Source organism: Onychomys torridus, chromosome 1 (assembly GCF_903995425.1).
Source record: "Onychomys torridus chromosome 1, mOncTor1.1, whole genome shotgun sequence".
Lineage (NCBI taxonomy): Eukaryota > Metazoa > Chordata > Mammalia > Rodentia > Cricetidae > Onychomys > Onychomys torridus.
In genome coordinates, this window is record NC_050443.1 from 172,945,699 (window position 1) to 172,959,406 (window position 13,708).

Here is a 13,708-nt window from a genome sequence, read left to right on the forward strand (position 1 = left end):
CTTCCTGCCAGCACTCACCTCCTCCAGAGGAACCTAAGAGTCCTCAGAGGAGCATGCGAGAGGGAAGGGTGGTGTGACACACCCTTGTTTGTCTTCCTTCTTCTCCTCACCAAAACCCACCCTAGCCTCTCTGCCCCTTCTCCCTGCCTCTCTCTCTCTGCCCCAGCTTCATGATCATGAGCCATAACTGCACGCTGCTGCCCCTGACAGTGAAGACTGACGTGTTCCAGCTGTGCATTCCCTCCCAGCTTCATCTTATACATAGATTGATTGTGCAGCCTGGCTGGTCCATCAGGCCAGACTTCAGATTTCACAGCCATATTCAGATGCCCCAGAACTCCACTTCACCAGAGCTAGAGCACATTTCCTGGTTACGCTTACTTCCCACAAGGGTAACTTAAGACCCAGAAAATATGGTTTACCCAAAAGCCTCGACTGTGGAGACCACAATGCACCGTATTCTATGGGAAAGTCTGTCCCATTTATAGAAAAATCCACTCTGGGTTTGCCCAGAAACACAATAGCCAACTGACACGGGCCACGAGAACGACCTGTGGCAGCGCAGACTCCTCCCATCTCTCATAAGATTCTGTGAAAAGTGACCAATACTTACTACTACAAATTTAGATTTTTTTTCATCTATAAGCTTTTGGTTGTTGCATATACTACTTATGTGTAAAAGCTGTCTCATTATTATTTTTGGATCTGAAGTGAGGACTAGGATGCAAATGTGTGTCATAAATATATATATACACAGTTCATTCTGTGTAGAGTTTTCAAGCCAAGGAACATATGGATTTTTTCATGTAATTTAAGTGATGATTTTTTTTGGAACCGGTGCCTTTGCCAAATTCAAGATGATGCTTGTCAATGGCAATGGTGACCTCATCATGGGATTAGAGAGCAGGACCAAGTGGGGAGTTAGCATGCTGGGGTGGTTTTTATTTTATGTATGGACAGAGCACGATCTCTGCAAATTTATTAATTATTATTATTATGGGATCAGGCATATGCAAGTGTCATGATGCACATGGGGAACTCAGAGAACAACTTGTGAGAATCAGGTCCTCCTTCTACCATGTGGGACCTGGGGATCAAAGTCAGGTGGTCAGGTATGGTGGCAGATGCCTTTACTCACTGAGGCACCTCTCTGGCCCTGGGCACAACTTTTTGAATGTCTTAAATGTTTCAATAATAATGTATACATCTAAAAAGTAATTGAAAGTGGTTACTGATGTTTTGTATATAGATATATCGTAATTATGATATACAGATATATCATAATTTACTCAGCTCAAACTCTATCTTTACTGGATGTTTATAATTTTCAACCATTAAATAACGTCATAGGAACATTTTAAATTACCAAGTTTTGCCTTAGGATATATTTTCACAATTGGATTGTTGACTCAAAGACTATGACAGTAATGACCGTGTATTCCAAACCACCTTTATCAAAGATATATGATACATTACGTCTTTGATTATGTTTTGTTCTTTTGAGACAGAATCTCACTATGTAGCCCCAACTGGCCTGGAGCTTGCTATGTAGATCAGGCTAACCTCAAATTTGAGGCATTGCTTTGCCCTGCTATCCTACAGCTCTGAGCCAACTCACCTGTTTGTTTGTTTGTTTGTTTGTTTGTTTGTTTGTTGTTGGTTTTTTCTACCTTATCTCTCCACTGTTGGATCTGTGTTTTTAGTTTTGGAGGTCTTGCTAGTCAAGTATTTGTTTGTGATGGTTGCTTCCAGTTACCAGAGAGACTGAACATTCTGCCATATAGCCTTTCCTATTGGAGTTTTGGGCATTTCTGTGTGTGAGCACTTGTTTGTAGGAGCTATGAAACAGGGTCTTATTTACACAGGGAAAGGGGTCACTCACTGAAACCTGGCAATGCATGTGGACCTCTTGTCTCCTTACAGTGCTGCCAAGCTCCTGGACAAGAGCCCCTTCTCAGTCAGTAACCAGAACCCTCTGCTCCCTTCGCCAGCCAGCCTCCAGCTGGCCCAGCTACAAGCCCAGCTCACCCTCCATCGGCTGAAGCTGGCACAGACGGCCGTCACCAGCAACACTGCAGCCGCCACGGTCTTGAATCAAGTTCTCTCCAAAGTGGCCATGTCTCAGCCTCTCTTCAACCAGCTGAGGCATCCATCTGTACTAGGCACCCCACATGGCCCTACCGGGGTTTCCCAGCATACTACCACCATACCCAGTACCCGATTTCCTTCAAATACAATTGCCTTTTCATCACCCAGCCAGGCACGAGGCCCAGGACCTTCTGTGAGCCTCCCCAGTCAGCCCCCCAATGCTGTGGTGGTACATCCCTTCAGTGGCGTGATGCCTCAGACTACTGCCCATCCAGCAGTCATCCTAGGCATTGGGAAGGCTGGACCTACACCAGCTACTGCAGGCTTCTATGAATATGGCAAAGCCAACCCTAGCCAGGCCTATGGTTCTGAAACAGAGGGCCAGCCTGGCTTCTTGCCAGCCTCGGCCTCGGCCACAGCAACAGGTAGTGTGACCTATGAAGGGCACTATACCCACACAGGGCAGGATGGCCAAGCTGCCTTTTCTAAAGACTTCTATGGACCCAATGCCCAAGGGTCACATGTAGCAGGTGGATTTCCAGCTGAACAGGCTGGGGATCTGAAAGGGGAGGTTGGTGGGCTGTTGCAGGGTGCAAACAGTCAGTGGGAGAGCCCCCCTGGATTCTCCGGCCCAAACAAGCCTGATATTGCAGCAGGACCCAACTTGTGGCCTCCACCTGCCAGCCAGCCCTATGAGCTATATGATCCTGAGGAGCCTACCTCAGACAGGACCCCACCTGCCTTTGGAGTTAGGCTTAACAACAGCAAACAGGGGTTCAGCTGCTCCCGGAGGAGGGCGAAGGAGGAGACGGCGATGGTGTCCATGAGGCCTCTGCAGGCTCATGAGCTGAATGACTTCCATGGTGTGGCTCCACTCCACCTGCCCCACATCTGCAGCATCTGTGACAAGAAGGTGTTTGACCTGAAGGTGATTACCCAAGGAAGGCTGGGCCCCAAGGACTAACTCTGGGGCACCTGACTTTGTTATCAGTGCCCTTTATTAAAATCATAGGTTGTAGACTCCAAAGGAATTTCAGGATTAAATCAGGGTTCTTTCCCTGCTTTGAGGCAGGTAGGAGATTTTTTTTCTTATATAGATGAAGAAGCAGAGGTCTCCTGCTTCCCTTTGAAGGCTTTTCTTCCTTGTGTATTCTAGAAGCTACAGTTCCTTCAATATATATGTTGTACTGAGTTTGAAAGAGGGAAAAGTGGAATTCTGGGTCAAGGACAAAAGGTCATTTCTCAGGCTGGAACTAGATGAACCATTAAAAAAGACTCCCAAATATATCGTGTGGAGGGAGAGATTCCCGAGACTTCTCTGCCCCATCCCTGTGGTAAAGTGCTTTGCACTACTGTGAACAAGAACCCACACAGTAGAATGTTTACTCCAAGGTGTTCGGGTAATGCAATGAAATATTTCAAAATAATAAAATGTATGTAACAGTTAGCACACATTAAACTCTTTTCATGTGCTGATCATAACTGCATGAGGTAGACACTGGGGTTCAGTTTTTGTTGTCACCTTACTATGTTTTGAGACTGGGTCTCATTCAGCTTGGCTGATCTTGGACCCATTACATAGCCAAGGCTAGCCCTTGCCTTCCTGAATGCTGGGGTTGTAGGCACGGGCCTCCAGGCCCCAATAAGGTGGATATTGTCATTGCCTTCTTTTCAGAAATGAGAAAATTTAGCCCCAGACCACCTAGCTAGAGAATGACAGAGCAGAGATTCCGTTATGGGTGTAATCTTCTTGAGCCAGCTGTCACACCAGCCTCTCCCATCCTGTCCCAGGACATAATACAGTTCCTCCTTAATGGGAGTCACAACACAGGCTGTCCTTCACTGCTGCTCAGGTCACGTCACCCAGATGTGTCTGGATGACTTTAGGGAGACACACCTTCCCATCTCTAGTGTGGACTCAGTGGAGCAGTGATGCTAACAGATGCTAGAGGTCTTTATCTCCCACAGCCTTTTCTGAGGCTTTAGGACTCACTATACCTAGACCAGAGAGAAGTGGGTGGCGTTTCTCTGTGGAGAGGAAGAGCATGAGGTCAGAGATGGGTCAGGAGTCTATTTCAAGTCTGGGTAGCCATCCTGGAGGGTATGCAAGTAAGGGGTTGACAAGAGAGACGGGCAGTTGTATAGCAGCACCTAGGATGGGGAGGAGGAGGAGAGAAATGGAAATTGAGGTGTTCTATTGGTCCAGCCTCTGGGTGCTTGGAGCTCCCTGCCTGGCTGGCAGTAACAACCCTTATCCTCTGCCTCCCCATTCTCTGGTCTTCTCATCCAGGACTGGGAGCTACATGTGAAAGGGAGCCTGCATGCCCAGAAATGCCTGCTCTTCTCTGAAAGGTAAGTGCTGTTCAGATAGTTCCTGTTATGTGCTTGGCAAGGCGATGTTCACTGAGCACTGCTGGGGATTATGTGCTGGGCTGGGCTGGGCTGGGCACAGGGAAACTGCAGAGAACCAAACAGGGGAAGAAGCCCCTGCCCTCCAGAAGTGCCCCCTTAGTGCAAGCACATGAGCTCCTACTCCTGGTGTAAATGCTAAGCAGAAGGCATTGCTGGAGGGATGGGAGGAGCGTGCATGCGTGGCTCTTGGGCGACTGCGTTGCAAATGGAACAGCCAGGAGAGACATCCTGAGGATGCCTCCAGAGTGGTGGCTCTATGAGGGAAGCTCATTCCTACCAGACAGAACAGGATTTGGAGGTTTGAAGGTTCTGCAGCTGTAGTGGACCTGGGGAATATCAAGTCTGACCATCACAGAAAGACAGGAGAGAGAGGCAGGAAGGGCCAGCTCCCAGGCCTTGATCCCTGTAAAGACTTTGTATTTCTGTGAGTGTGATTAGAGCTGGTGGAGGCTTGATGGGAGAGAGATGCACACAGGACCCTCAGAACAAGATGCTGGTTGCCATGCTGAGAATAGATCCTGGGGTAAAGACAGATCTTAGAGATCCGTGGGGAAGAAGCTGACTGGCCCAAGGATGTAGAACAGACAACTACAAGGCCTCCGGTTGTTCACAACAGCTAGAAAGTGAAAGCAATGGGGGGGCCCTGAACAAGGAACCATCAACAAAATGTGGACTAGCTACACAATGCAATATTCCTTAGTCTTAAAAAGGAAGGAAATTCTGACACACGTAATTTTGGGCTGTAAAATTCCACTCCCATGAGGTATTTTGGAAGTTAAACAGGCTGGGGTTGGTGGGAACGGAGAGTTGGTGGTTCACGGGCACAGTTTTGGTTTTATACAGTGAAGGGTGCTGTGGCTGGATGAGGGGTGGCTGGGTGGGGGGTGGCTGGGTGGGGGGTGGCTGGATGAGGGGTGGCTGGATGGGGGTGGCTGGATGGGGGTGGCTGGATGGGGGTGGCTGGATGGGGGTGACTGGATGGGGGTGACTGGATGGGGGTGGCTGGATGGGGGGTGGCTGGATGGGGGTGGCTGGATGGGGGTGACTGGATGGGGGTGGCTGGATGGGGGGTGGCTGGATGGGGGTGGCTGGATGGGGGTGACTGGATGGGGGTGACTGGATGGGGGTGACTGGATGGGGGTGGCTGGATGGGGGTGGCTGGATGGGGGGTGGCTGTATAGCAGCACAGCTGTAGTTAGTGCCACAGAACTGTGCCCTTCAACACGGATAAAGCGGTACATTTCATGTTGCAGTATCTTACCACAATTAAAAGAACTGTTACAAAGGCCTCCTTTTCTTTATTGTGGTAAAGCTCATTACCATCCTAAAGCTTACAATTAAGCAGCAGTTAGCACACTCACAGGTGTACCAGTTTCACTAACATCTACCCACCCCTCCCTACCCTAGCCCCTGGGGACCAATCTGCTCTGTTTATGGGTCTTCCTCTTATGGACATTTCATGTAAATGCACTCCTATAGTATATGGCCTTTCTCGCCTGGCTTTTTAAACTTACCATATCTAGGAGGGTCACCTACATCATAGTCAGAAACAATATCCACTTTCTTATATACTTAAAACACCGGCAGTGAATCTTCTCATCTTTTGATGGGCACATGAGTCATTTTACTCATGACGAAGGCTGCTGTGAGCAGCCACACATGAGTTTTTATTTATTTCATATGTTTATTTTATTTAAACATGAGTATTGTGTATGTTTTTCAATTTTGGGGTATTTTATACATCAGAGAAGAATTTGGGGTCATGATAGTCATTTTTTTGTTTAACTTCTTGAAGAAACTGATTCTCTGATTCTCCTCTAGTGCTGGCCTCCGGTGTATACTTGCTTCAGCAGAAGGGACACTGTGTGCCTCCCCAAACAGCACAGCTGTTTATAACCCCACTGGAAATGAGGGTAAGTGGAAGGGGCCCCCAGACAACAGCTTCCAGCAGAATTAATCGTCCTCAGGTTTATATTCCACCGTTGAGATCCAGGACTTCCTGATATGAGCTTCCTGTGCATGCACAGACAGGACTTCCATATATGAACTTCCTGTGCATGCACAGACAGGACTTCCTGATATGAACTTCCTATTCATGCACAGACAGGCCTTCCTGCTATGAGCCTCCTGTGCATGCACAGGCAGGACTTCCATATATGAACTTCCTATTCATGCACAGACAGGCCTTCCTGCTATGAGCCTCCTGTGCATGCACAGACAGGACTTCTATATATGAACTTCCTGTGCACGCACAGACAGGACTTCCTGATATGAACTTCCTATTCATGCACAGACAAGACTTCCTGATATGAACTTCCTGTGCATGCACAGACAGGACTTCCTGATATGAACTTCCTATTCATGCACAGACAGGCCTTCCTGCTATGAGCCTCCTGTGCATGCACAGGCAGGACTTCCATATATGAACTTCCTATTCATGCACAGACAGGCCTTCCTGCTATGAGCCTCCTGTGCATGCACAGACAGGACTTCTATATATGAACTTCCTGTGCACGCACAGACAGGACTTCCTGATATGAACTTCCTATTCATGCACAGACAAGACTTCCTGATATGAACTTCCTGTGCATGCACAGACAGGACTTCCATATATGAGCCTCCTGTGCATGCACAGACAGAATTTCCATATATGAGCTTCCTGTGCATGCACAGACAAGACTTCCATATATGAACTTCCTATGTGTGCACAGATAGACTGATCCCAAGCATTGACAATATTTTCTGGGATATTTCAGACCCTCCACTGTGCCAGTTACAGCAAACCTAGAGGTGTAATCTTGCCAAACACTAATAAGTACAGCAAGAGAAAATTTACAGTTTTCTCTTTCCTTTTGTGTCTGAATCATGAGAGAGAGAGAGAGAGAGAGAGAGAGAGAGAGAGAGAGAGAGAGAGAGAGTGAGTGTGTGTGTGTGTTTTGAGGCATGGCCTCTCTCTGGTCTCTAGTTCAACCAGGGAGCCTCAGAGACACTCTTGTCTCTGCCTGACTCCCCCACACTGAAATTCCAAGCAAGTACCACCCCTGCTATTTTATGTGAGGTCCAGGGATTGAACTCAGGTTCACAGGCCCTGCAGGGCAGCCATCAACCAATCAACCATCTCCCCAGTCACGGATCTAAAGGTTAAGTTTGTGACTTTTTTGTAAACTGGTGTCATTTATCATTCAGATTATGCCTCAAATCTTGGGACACCGTATGCAGCCATTCCAAGGGCCTTTGCTCAGTCAAACCCCACGTTTCCTTCCGCTTCCTCAGGGGTGAATGTGAGTACAACCTTTTTCTCTGTTTTCCTCACCATACCTGAAGTGTTCACATCATCTGCCATGGCTAGCCCAAGAGATGCAGGTTGGGGTGAAGCTGGGTCTTTGTGTTGTTCAAAAAATATCCCTAGACAGAGGCCAGGAGGGGTTTCATCTATAGCACTAGCGTTGAAACACAGAAAATCGTGCCCTGTGCTCTTTTCCAGTTGCTTGTTTGTTGAGACAGGTTTCACTGTGTGGCCCGGACTGGTCTGGAATTCACGTGTAATCCAAGCTGGCTGGCTTCAGACTCATGGTACTCTTGTCTGAGCATCCCAAATGCTGAAATTACAGCCATGGGCCACAGTGTCGAGCTTTCTGCCATATGTTCCAAAAAATCAAAGATACTTACCAACTAGAATTTCACAATTTTTTAGGGGGGAAGCCACATGCTTTTATGTTTTAAAAATTCTCAATTAAAAAATGAAAAAAAAAAATGTATTGCTGGGTGTGGTGGTGCACACCTTTAGTCCTAGCATTTGGAGCCTGAAGGGCCTAGCCTTATGAGTTCAAGGCCAGCCTGATCTACATAATGAGGCCCAAGCCAGCCAAGGCTGCATAGTGAAACCCTGTTTTAGCAAGCCCCAGAGTATTTACGTGTGTGTCTGTGTCTGTGCACGGCATGTGTGTGTGAATGCCCACAGAGGCCAGAAGAAGGCATCAGATCTAGGCCTGAAAGTGACAGGCAGTTGTGAGCCGCCTGATGCCAATGCAGGGGGGATCAAACTCAGGTCCTCTGGAAGAACATGAAGTGCTCTTAACCACCAAGCCACCTCTCTAGCCTTAAAATAATTTTTAATAGTTTATTGCTGTGGATCCCTTTGGCTAAGAGTGTCATTGCTGTGGACTCCCTTGAGCCAGAGAGTGGAGGTGATAAGTACCACCAGGTTCCTGACTCCAAAGGGGACTGCTTTAGTGCTCTCTTTTGCTGGTTTGAGTGTGTGTGTGTGTGTGTGTGTGTGTGTGTGTGTGTGTGTGTGTGTAGTGTGTGGTGTGTATGAGTGTTTTGTGAGTGTAAGTGTGTGAGTGTGTGTGTGCAGAGTGTGTGGTGTGTATGAGTGTGTTGTGAGTGTATGTGTGTGAGTGTGTGTGAGGGTGTGTGTGAGGGTGTGTGTAGAGTGTGTGGTATATATGAGTGTGTTGTGAGTGTGTGTGTGTGTGTGTGTGTGTGTGTGGTGTGTATGAGTGTGTTATGAGTGTATGTGTGAGTGTGTGTGTGAGTGTGTGTGTGTGTGTGTGTGTGTAGAGTGTGTGGTGTGTATGAGTGTGTTGTGAGTGTGTGTGTGAGTGTGTGTGTGTGTGTGTGTATGTGTGAGTGTGTGTGTGTGTGTGTGTGTCCAGAGGACAGCTTTCAGGAGTCAGTGCTCACCTTCTCCCTGTTGAAGTAGGTTCTCTCTTGTTCTGCTGCCGTGCACTCCAAGGTAGCTGGCCTGTGAGCTCCAGGGCCATTCTCCCATCTCTGCTTCCCTTCTTGATTGCGGAGTTTGGGAATGCAGATGCAGCCTGCCACATGTAGCTTTTGGTGTGGGTTCCAAGGGCTGAACTTGGGTTGTCACCATATCATTTTCTAGCTGGGGCATGTCCCTGGACTCAGCACTGGCCTTTGTGTTTGTCCTTAGTTTGGTTGCATTATCTATAGCACATACTTTAGAACTGCAAACCCAAGGGCTTGTCTTCCTTTCTCTATAGTTTGACACCATCTTTCTCTTTGGCTTCTAATGTTTTTCTGTTATTGCCCTTCTGCATGCCAACAAAGCCTGCTTGCTGATAAACAAATGCACGTGGCCCAGCCCTACCAGAGGGTATCTGGTGAGTGTGTGAGCTGTCCCTCTGCTTTTGTAGTCTGTACTGAGAGCAGCTGTGACCTCTTTCTCTGTTCTCACAAGCTCTGCTGGGCAGGCTCCATGTGCTGTCCCCTGCACATGTTGGTGCATTTGTACAAAACATCAGAAAAGCAAGCTGTGTGGGACAGCTTCTAGGGTTGGGAGTGAGGGACAGTCATGGCCAAACATGAGGCCCACCTGGCCCAGATTTCTATCTATCCATGTTGTTGAGTAGAAGTCTTTAGGAAAGAATTCTTGTCTGCAAGTTCACGTTTTAGTCAAAATGACTTCTGTGGTTTCTGTCATTCAGTTTCACCTCTCAGAGCTATGCCTGGATCAAGGCAGCCTTGGGCCAGTTCCAGGAGAGCAATACATGGTTTCAATTAGGTCTGCCTTTTGCCTTTGAAGTCAAGTCACTGGGTATACAATCTGGCACCCTGATCCTTGCTCCTCAACTGTTCCCAGGCAGTGTGGGCCATGGAGGTACCTTTGCATCATGTGCTGGGGCCCTCACCCCAGGCACTGGAAAGGAAGAGACTGTGGTTAAGCTGGGGGAGGCCGGACTGGGTGACAGATAAACTGGAGTCAGAGCTTGCACATTGATTACACCTTGAGGTTTGGGTAGAAGCTAAAGAACTGGCATCATTGGAGCCCCTTACGGAGGAAATTAGAAGAGGCTGTGAGAGGCATGGGCGGGACTGTTCTGAGTTTGTCCCAGGTATCACCTGCTCTCCGGTGCTGACCACTGAGCCTCTGGCCTTGGAGTCAAGAGACCTAAATTCAAGTCTTAGCTCTGGAGCTGACAGCTGTGGAGCCACAGACAGGCCGTTTTCCTTCTCTACAGCTGCATTCCTTAAATAGGGTCAGTAACTCTCCAAATGATGACTTTGAGAGGTAGGAATGATTACTAAGTTTTCACATGGCTTGTAACGTGTTTGTATTATGCCTTACATCTTGGCATATCAACACATGATCTTCTAGCTCAGTGCCCAAGGCTGAGAATGAGGCTTGGGATGGACCACCGAGTGTCCATCACACACATGGACGGTGTATGTGGCAAAGCTTTGCACACAGCCCTGTGCAGAGCTAACAATGGTTGTTCCTGGGCAATGAGTCCTTCTTTCCACTTTAGGTACCTAGAATGGTTTGAAAACCACTTTGTGTTGCTGTGACTCTACTCATTTCTGTGCCAGTGTTCTGGACTAATCTGCCGGGTTGTCCTGTCTGCTTCTCTTTACATGATTTGAGGTGCCCATGAAACACTTTAAATTATGTTCACACCAGGTAAACATAAGCCATGTGATGATGTGTATTGATGATGATTCTGACCTTTTACATTAAATCCAAAAAAATCTCTTGAGTGCTACTTCCCCTAAATGGCTAGAGGTGAGAAGTTTATAAGACATTATACTTTCTACACAGGTAGCTAGCAGGAGATGAAGACCCCAGGTGCCATAAACTACATCTAACATTTTTGTTGTGCTTAATGTGTTCCTAACCTTTCTGCACCGTATCAGTTCGTTTAGTCCTCCAGATGCCCATAGGTGGGTACTATGAGTGCCTTATTGTACAGTTGGGGAACTGGGGCCAAGAGAGACTTGGTACCTTTCCTGAGGTTACAATGCTGGAAAATGGAGGTAGTTTAAAGCCCAAGGATCTGGGAGCCACACAGCCCTGCTTCCAGGCTCTCAGGGGCTGCCTCCTTGCAGTGATTCTTTTCCTTAGAAAATTTCTCTTCCTTCTCCCTACACCTCACCCCACAAACTCCTCGGAAGGAGGGATAGCTGAGGCAACCTTAGGGTGCAGGGACTTGCCCAGCCTTGGGCAACCCTGGAACACCATAGATGCCAGTGATGGGCAGGCAGCTTCTTCTGCGCTGCTGCAGCATCCCCCAAGATGAGCATGGGCTTCAGGAGTGCTTCCTGTAGACCCCAACAGGAGAGGAGGAACATCACTTGGCTGGCTTTATCCTTATAAGTTTTATGGTGTATGGTTGGTTGCATGAACCTCCCCAAGGCTAGCTGGGGGATCAAGGACTCCCTCCAGTTCCTACATTACTGGTACCCCATCATTCACTGGAGTTCTTCTGGCAAATGCTGGTGACCGGTTAGCTCATTCTGCCAAGTAGAATCAAAGGAGGGCCTGTCTCACTTTTGGGAAACATGAAATGCGGAAGTGTGGATGGGAGAAGGCAAGCTGAAGAGTTGAGCTGCCACTGAAACCTGTTTCATAGGCTCTGTGAAGGCCAGGACAGCCATTCAGAGACACCATCAACTTCTACCCCTGCTTACAGATACCCCCAAAGACAATGAAACTCATCTGAGGGTGGTTACTGTCACCAAAGGAGACTTTGCCAGGCTCCAGCGAGTGCCTGGGAGCTTCTTTTGTATGGTATAAATTTTTTTCTCTTTACAAACTACATGCTTGTTGAGAAAATTCAAACGCACAGCCCACTTCAGAGATCCCCTGGGGGCTATGATGCATTGTCTCTGCAGTCATGTCTTACACTTAAGCCAGGGCCTTTTCTTTCTGAGTCCGTTTATGCACATCTTTCCAGGAACACATTGTTGAGCAAAACCAGGCGTAACCAAGACTCTGTCACGTGGGACCACCATTGTTTGTGCGACAACAGAAACCCATGGCTACTTTGAAAGCTCCCTGTCTCTAAGCAGGAGAACAAGGTGGCCCTGGGACTGAAGGATGGGGAGTGCAAAGCACACCAGATCTGCCACAAAAATCCCAAACTCCCGCAGAAACCTGCTGCTGCAGCAAACGGTCTGGCCGCAGCTGGGCTGGATCTAAACTTGTCTTGTCTCTGCTCCACTCAGAATCTTTCCTCTCCATGTTTATTTTGATGGAGATGGGACATTGGAGTGACAGTGGCCTGCCTCGTTAGTGGCCTGTGATTTGTGTGTGTCCCCAGCCCCTCTCCTACTCTTCAGGGTCCCCAGACATAGGTATTGCCTTTCACTTAGGCTGAGCTATTTGACAGAGCTGTGGCTTCTCCTTGGCTGTCTGAGTTGTCATAAACAGAGTAATCAGGTTTCTAGAAGGGCTGTCCAGACTCCTCAGGCTGTAAATAGGTTTCTTGCACCCGCTAAAGACATATTTTGTCTGAGTGTGGTCGTAAAGCCATTTGCGGTATTCATAGTCACCTTCACATTTCTTTAGTGGCAGTGCCACAGATGGCCCTCTTGGGCCTAGGATGGTGCACATCATTTTAATTTGGCTGTCTCACCAATATCCTGTATTCCAGGCACTCATAAATAAGGAAACCGAGGCTAAGGAAAACAGAATGTTTGTAGAAGGCTGAAGGCTTAAGTAAGGCACATGTTAGTCCTCAGATTGCTACCATTTCCAAGACATTCATCTGTCCTGCCGGCCGTCTGAATCCACGGCTCAGAGCATGGCTCTCACTGTCTCTGTGCATGAGGGTTAGTGTGGTCCACACTGACTGAGCCCTTCCTGGTTCTGTCATTCCATCTGTCCCTTTAGCCCAAACCCCCAGCTGCATTTTCAAAGACCAAAACAAAAGAGACAGGACATGAGTGGGTTTTATTTTCTGGGTTTTTAAATTTTCTTTTAATAAATCTTTATTGTTTTTCCTCTTGTTACAAAAGTAATACATCATGATGTAGAAATAATTCTAACATTAATATATATGCATATATATACACACATATATATACATACATATATATATATAATCCTACTTTGCAGAGAAAACAGGAGGCAAGCTATATTTGCCATAACTTTTGTTTAATAAAAAAAAGGTGCATAGAAATCAGATCACAGGACACAGTTTATTTTACCATCTTTCTTTCCATTTAAAAAACTAAATTTAATTGATCTTAATTTTTTATGTGTATAGGTGTTTTGCTTGCATGTATGACTGTGTACCACATGCATGTCTAGTGCCCACAAAGCCAGGAGAGATCCCCTGGAACTGGAGTAGCAGAGAGTTGTGAGCTACCATGTGGATGCTGGAAAATGAACCAAATTCTCTACACGAGTGGCTGGTGCTCTTAACCACTGAACCATCTCTCCAGTCTTCTCTTACTTTCTTTT

General features: G+C 47.3%; 1 protein-coding gene across 1 annotated transcript in view; it reads left to right on the top strand.

Annotated features, from left to right (window-relative positions):
- The window catches only part of Rbm20 (RNA binding motif protein 20), a 209,416-nt gene that overhangs the window by 153,875 nt on the left and 41,833 nt on the right, over positions 1-13,708 (top strand). Inside the window, exons 2-5 of the mRNA XM_036176419.1 lie at positions 1,924-3,016; positions 4,379-4,440; positions 6,322-6,413; positions 7,687-7,781. Coding sequence (XP_036032312.1) covers positions 1,924-3,016; positions 4,379-4,440; positions 6,322-6,413; positions 7,687-7,781 — 1,342 coding nt within the window. The remainder of the gene's footprint in view (positions 1-1,923; positions 3,017-4,378; positions 4,441-6,321; positions 6,414-7,686; positions 7,782-13,708) is intronic.